This window comes from Bos mutus, unplaced genomic scaffold (assembly GCF_027580195.1).
Source record: "Bos mutus isolate GX-2022 unplaced genomic scaffold, NWIPB_WYAK_1.1 CTG233, whole genome shotgun sequence".
In the NCBI taxonomy this organism is placed as follows: domain Eukaryota; kingdom Metazoa; phylum Chordata; class Mammalia; order Artiodactyla; family Bovidae; genus Bos; species Bos mutus.
Window position 1 is genome coordinate 146,330 of NW_027219742.1, and position 7,487 is coordinate 153,816.

At 36.5% G+C, this 7,487-nt stretch overlaps 1 protein-coding gene and 1 pseudogene across 1 annotated transcript; both read left to right on the plus strand.

Moving 5' to 3' along the window:
- Positions 1–599: 599 nt before the first annotated feature.
- LOC102270496 (olfactory receptor 52A5) lies at positions 600–1,550 on the plus strand. The gene has a single exon (XM_005902311.1). The coding sequence runs from the start codon at positions 600–602 to the stop codon at positions 1,548–1,550; it is 951 nt and encodes a 316-aa protein (XP_005902373.1).
- Positions 1,551–2,589: 1,039 nt separating this feature from the next.
- On the plus strand, positions 2,590–7,262 carry LOC102271642 (olfactory receptor 52A5-like; annotated as a pseudogene).
- The last annotated feature ends 225 nt before the right edge of the window (positions 7,263–7,487 follow it).

A 7,487-nucleotide genomic window follows, 5' to 3' on the forward strand; every position in this document is an offset into this window, starting at 1 on the left:
TATGTCTTCTTTGACTATGCCACTTTATAACTTATTTTCCCAAGATCTAGAGCAACTTCTAAAAGTCTGTTATTATCATTACTATTATTTTACTTCTACTAGAGTGTCCAAATGAATTATAAGTTCTTTGATTGAAAAACAAACAAACAAAAAAAACCAGTTATGTTACACAGAATTTATGTTCTCAGAACTTGTTAGCTTAGCAGAACAAACTGCATTCAATGAGATAGTGTTTAACTAATTATGCAAAAACCAGAAGAATTCACATTGACTAGAAGGAGTGCTTCTTCTCTCTATGGTGAGTGTTTGTATGCCTCTGACAGTGTATATGTTTCTCTATATGTAACAGAAAATGAGAGAGAGAAATAGAAAACAGAAGCAGAAATTTGAGATACATCAACCAGGGAGACTGTATCTGTATTCCTGGACAAATTTAATTGTTACATTAAAAAAAATGAATATGTCTTTCAAAATGCCATTTTAAACCACATTTAACCACTGACAATATGAATTTAGGTAAAAACAGAAAATAAGAAAGACAGTCAATACAAACTGCCATCTTGAATCAGACTCTCTAAACCCGGCAGTTCCAAGCCAACATGCTCCAGCTCAATGGTACAGTCTTCATGCCCTCAGTGCTGACACTGATTGGGATCCCTGGCCTGGAGTCTGTGCAGTTCTGGATTGGCATTCCCTTCTGTGCCATGTACATCATTGCTCTATTTGGAAATTTCCTAATCTTGGTCATCATCAAATCTGAGCGCGGCCTCCATGAACCCATGTATCTCTTCCTGGCAATGCTTGGAGTGACAGACATTGCTCTCAGTACCTGTATCCTACCAAAACTGTTAGGGATATTCTGGTTCCATTCAGCAGAAATATATTTTGATGCCTGTCTCTTTCAGATGTGGCTCATCCATACCTTCCAGTGTACTGAGTCAGGTGTTCTGCTGGCCATGGCCTTGGACCGCTATGTGGCAATCTGTGACCCTCTGAGACATGCAGCTATTTTTACCCACAAACTCCTCACTCAGATTGGGGTTGGAGTGACACTCAGAGCAGGTGTCCTTATAGCTCTGTGTCTCATCCTCATCAAATGCCGGCTGAAACACTATCGGACCACTGTGGTCTCCCATTCATTCTGTGAGCACATGGCCATTGTGAAGCTGGCAGCAGAAGATACTCGAATCAACAAGATTTATGGTCTTTTTGTGGCTTTCATTATACTTGGATTTGACATAATCTTCATCACACTCTCTTACATTCGAATATTTATAACTGTTTTCAAACTGCCTCAAAAGGAAGCTAGACTCAAAGCTTTTAACACTTGCATTGCCCACATTTGCGTCTTCCTTGTGTTTTATCTCCTGGGTTTCTTCTCCTCCTTTACACACAGATTTGGGTTCCATATTCCATCTTACATTCACATTCTTCTGTCCAATCTTTACCTGCTCGTCCCACCTTTTCTCAATCCTATTGTTTATGGTGTAAAGACCAAACAGATTCGAGATCGAGTGTCCAAGATTTTTCACTTGAAGGATGCATCTTGACCTCTCATCTATCTTATTTCAAATAATACAAATTCAGTCTGAGAAACACTAATTTTTAGTGTGATTGTTTGCTTTCTTTTGTTCATTGGTTTCCTGAAATAGAGAGCTCTAGATTTTACATTTGCAACACTGAAGCTCTGATTCCTATTCCAATAATTTCACTTGTATGGATACAGAATTACTTGGAGCATATATTTAGCCAGTAGATAACACAGAATAAGAAATTATGAAGACTTTGTTTTTAATTAAATAAATTTGAAGGACTTCTTTTAAAAGTGCAACTAAATATTAATACTTTTTTGCTTCTTCTGTTTAAAAATATGAAGTGGCATCAATGCTACTGTGTAAAAATATCAGTGTAATGAATTATAATATATTGTGTATGGAACAAAATCTATGCTGTTGTTTATAAATATACTTATTATCATCATTATTATTGTATTTAAGGCCCTAAGGTTCTTTGTTCTGCAATTATGTGTTGAACATTAAGTCTACTTATACCTTATACATTGAAACATATTTATATTTTATATTTATAATATTAAGCAATGTAAGCATATTTATATTATTAAAATATTAAAATCATACTAAAATGTGTAATAGAGTTATAACTGAAGTTAATGGAAGCATTAAGTAAATATAAAAAACTGCACATTTAATATACTTGTTTTGACCTATATTATGATATATTAGCAATATTTTTTAGGTAAAAGCAAGTTCTATAACTATATCTGAAGAAGAAACAACTAATTCTATAAGAGGAGATTATACATATTCTATATATATATATAGAATCCTTATGTTTATATATATTTATATATATACACATATGACATATATATACATATATATGTATATATATATACTTATATATATATACACATATGACACACACACACACACACATATATATATATATATATATATATATACACACACACATATGACTTCCATCACACTTGTTCATGGAAGGCTCTTACTCTGGCTCTGTCTCTGTGTGTGAAGCATTCACGATTAGCTCATATATTTGTAGACAGTTATGCCAGTGCAGGTTAAGGTTTTTGATGACAAAGAAGACCAAATCCTTCACTTTACAGACAGGGGAAGTAAGCTCAAAGTGGTCATGCATAACGATCATGAGTAATGAGAAATATGTTTACCCAAGATTTTCCCTAAATTAGCTCTGAGTATACGTATACTTTTTCAAATGGTTTTCTTGTTAATTTTGTTTCCCAGTAAATACCCAGAAATGAGATAGCTGGATATTATGGATAATGGTTTTTTTCTTATTCCATATAAACTTTAGATTTTTTTTGTTGTTTTATTTCTGTGAAAAATATTCCTTGGAGTTTGATAGGAATAATACTGAATATGTAGATGGCTTTAGGTGATAAGGACATTTGACAGTGTTAATTCTCCCAAGCCATGAACACAGAATGCCTTTCCATTTATTTGTGTATTCATCAATTTCTTTCAAAACTGTCTGTACAGGTCTTTTACCTCCTTGGTTACATGTATTCCCAAACTCATTTTATTATTTTTGTTGAGACTGCTAATAGGGTTGTTGTTTTAATTTCTATTTCTGCTAAGGCACTGTTAGCATACAGAAATGCAACAAATTTTTAAACATCCAATTTGTATTCTTTAATGTTACTATATTCATACATCATGGTGAAGTTGATACAATAATTTATGTATAAAATCATGTCACCCACAAATAGTGACTGTTCCACTTCTTTCCAACATGAATGAAATTTATTTCTTCTTCTCGCCTAACTGCTCTGGCTAGGACTTCCAATATTTTGTTTACTAGGAGTGCCAAGAGTGGATATCCTTATCTTGTTCTTGTTCTTACACGAATGACTTTCAGTTTCTCACTATGGAGTGTGTTACCTGTGGGTTTGTCACAAATGTCTTTTTTATTATGTTGAAGTGCTTTCTATTCATACTTTATTGAAAGGAAATATAGTTATAGACTTAAATACTGTGTTGCAGTTCAGTTCAGTTGCTCAGGTGTGTCTGACTCTTTGCGACCCCATGAACTGCAGCACGCCAGGCCTCCCTGTCCATCACCAACTCCCGGAGTTCACTCAAACTCATGTCCATCAAGTCGGTGATGCCATCCAGTCATCTCATCCTCTGTCGCCCCCTTCTCCTCCTGCCCTCAATCCCTCCCAGCATCAGGGTCTTTTCCAATGAGTCAACTCTTTGCATGAGGTGGCCAAAGTACTGGAGTTTCAGCCTTAGCATCATTCCTTCCAATGAACACCCAGGACTGATCTCCTTTAGAATGGACCGGTTGGATCTCCTTGTAGTCCAAGGGATTCTCAAGAGTCTTCTCCAACACCACAGTTCAAAAGAAGCAAGTCTTTGGCACTCAGCTTTCTTCACAGTCCAACTCTCACATCCATACATGATTACTGGAAGAACTATAACCTTGACTAGATGGACCTTTGTTGACAAAGTAATCTCTGCTTTTCAATATGCTATCTAGGTTGGTCATAACTTTCCTTCCAAGGAGTAAGAATCTTTTAATTTCATGGCTGCAATCACCATCTGCAGTGATTTTGGAGCCCAAAAAAATAAAGTTTGACACTGTTTCCACTGTTTCCCCATCTATTTCCCATGAAGTGATGGGACCAGATGCCATGATCTTAGTTTTCTGTATGTCGCACTCTAAGCCAACTTTTTCACTCTCCTCTTTCACTTTCATCAAGAGGCTTTTTAGTTCCTCTTCACTTTCTGCCATAAGGGTTGTGTCATCTGCATATCTGAGGTTATTGATATTTCTTCCAGCAATCTTGATTCCAGCTTGTGCTTCTTCCAGCCCAGCATTTTCCATGATGTACTCTGCATATAAGTTAAACACTGTGTTTAGTGTCATACAAAAAGAGAACTGTCATACATCAGTTTTGACAGATTAACATTCTTTTAATTTAGTACATTGTCTCCAGAAATCTCGTACTATGAAAAGAATAATTCTAGCTTAGAGGTTTTTTTTTTTTTCCCTGCAATTAAACTTAATTTCAAAGTTGTTTACTTCATCCACTCCTGCCTTCTAAAGTGAAGATGAAGAGCCTTGCCTGAAGGCTTCCATCACACTTGTTCGTGAAAGACTCTTACTCTGATTCTGTCTCTGTGTATGTGAAACATTCATGATTAGCTCATATAGTTGTGCAAAGTTATGCCAGGCAGGCTAATTTTTATGTCTGCCTTTTTAATTACAAAGAAGACCAAATCCTTTACAGATGAGGGAAGTAAGCTCAAAGTGGTCATATATAATTGTCATGAGAAATGAGAAGTATGTTTACACAAGATTTTTCCTGAATTGGCTCTGAACACACAGACTAGGTTAGCGCACTTGAAGCAAGCAAGAAGACAGACATATGAGTACAAATGAATTGTATGTTTATCTGGACTATCCCATAGAAAGGATTGTGATAGTTTCAGAGCTCCCTACTTCTTGTTGTGACTGACTTTGCAATGAAAATAATAATAATTTCAATGCATCTATGTGGAAATCTTACTTCACAAACCAATAAGTATCCTCCCAAAGTCAACAATCTTTCCTTATGTAAAACGTAAGATGAAATATTGTTCAGCCATATAGAAGAATGAAATAATGCCATTTGCAGCAACATGGATGGACCTAGAAATTGTCATACTGAGTGAAGTAAGCCAGACAGAGAAAGACAATTATCATATGAAATGACTTACATGTGGAATCTGAAAAATTGATACAAATGAACTTATACACAAAAGAGAAACAGACCCAGAATCATATGAAACAAAGGAGAAAGGGCCAGAGAGAGGGATAGATGAGAAGTTTGGGATTAACAGATACACACTACTCTATGTAAAATAGATAGCCAATGAGAATCTATTATACTGTCCAGATTACTATATTCAATATATTGTAATAACCTATAAAGGAAAATAACCTGGCAAAATAGACGTATACATATGTATAACTGAATCACTTTGCTATATACCTGAAACTAGCACATTTTAAATCAATTATACCTCATTTTTTTTTTTAAATGCCTATATGGCCATGTCCAGCTCTTTGCGACCCCATGAACTGCAGCACACCAGGCCTCCCTGTCCATCACCAACTTCCGGAGTTCACTCAGACTCACACCCATCGAGTCGGTGATGCCATTCAGCCACCTCAGCCTCTGTCGTCCCCTTCTCCTCCTGCCCCCATTCCCTCCCAGCATCAGAGTCTTTTCCAATGAGTCAACTCTTCACATGAGGTGGCCAGAGTACTGGAGTTTCAGCTTTAGTACCATTCCTTCCAAAGAAATCCCAGGGCTGATCTCCTTCAGAATGGACTGGTTCGATCTCCTTGCAGTCCAAGGGACTCTCAAGAGTCTTCTCCAACACCACAGTTCAATAACTCAGAAGACTTAACTACATTCAATTAGATAGTTTTAAACTAATTTTGCAAAAACCATAGGAATTCACATTGACTGGAAGTAGTACTCCCTCTCTCTATAGTGAATATTTGTAAGTTTCCAAGTGTGTATGTGTTTATATCTCTGTATACATAACAAAAAAAGAGACAGGGAAATAGAGAACAGAAGGAAAATTCAAAATAAATTATTCAAGGAAACTCTATATGCATTCACAACCAAATTTAACTGCAATATTTAAAAAAATGAGTATGTGTGTCAAAATGCCATTTGAAACCACATTTAACTACTGATGGTATGAACATAAGTAAAAACATAAAACAATAAAGATACTCAGCAAAAACCACCATCTTGAATCAGACTCTCTAAACCAGAGAGTTCAAAACAAACAGGCTCCAGCTCAGTGGTACAGTCTTCATGCCCTCGGTGCTGACACTGATTGGGATCCCTGGCCTGGAGTCTATGCAGTTCTGGATCAGCATTTCTTTCTATGCCATGAACATCACTGCTCCGTTTGGGAATTTCCTGCTACTGGTCATTGTCAAATCTGAGCCCAGCCTCCATGAACCCATATATGTTTTCCTGGCAATGCTTTGAGTGACAGACATTACTCTCAATACCTGCACCCTGCCAAAAATGTTAGGAATATTCTGGTTCCATTCACCAGAAATATATTTTGATGCCTATCTTTCAGATGTGGCTCATCCATACCTTCCAGTGTATTGAGTCAGGTATTCTGCTGGCCATGGCCTTGGATTGTTACATGGCTATCTGTGATCCTCTGAGACATGCAATCATTTTTACCCAGAAACTCCTCACTCAGATTGGTGTTGGAGAGACACTCTGAGCAGCCCTCTTTGCAGCTCCCTGTCTCATCCTCATCAAATGCTGGCTCAAACACTACTGGACCACTGTGGTTCCCCATTCATACTGTGAACACATGGCCATTGTGAAGCTGGCAGCAGAAGATATTTGAATCAACAAGATCTATGGTCTCTTTGTGGTTTTCATTATACTCTAATTTGACATAATCTTCATCATACTCTCTTACATTTAAGTATTTGTAACTGTCTTCAATCTGACTCAAAAAGAAGCTAGACTCAAAGTTTTTAACACTTGCATTGCCCACATTTGTGTATTCCTTGAGTTTTATCCCCTCATTTTCTTCTTGTTTTTTGCACACAGGTTTGGTTTCCATATTCCACCTTACATTCACATTCTTCTATCCAATCTCTATCTGCCTGTCCCATCTTTGCTCAATCCTATTGTTTATGATGTGAAGACCAAACAGATTTGAGATCAAATACCCAAGATTTTCCACTCTAAGGATGCATCTTGAGTTCTCTTTTATTTTATTTCAAACAATAGCAGAAACGAGTACTGAGAAAATGTTCTTGAGAGTTTGTACTTTCTCAGATTCAATGTGTGCTGAAGAGCAATGTTCTGGTTTTGCATTCAAGACAATAAGGCTTTGACTTCTATTTAAACATCTTAGCTTGTTTTGGATACAAAGTTTGTTGAA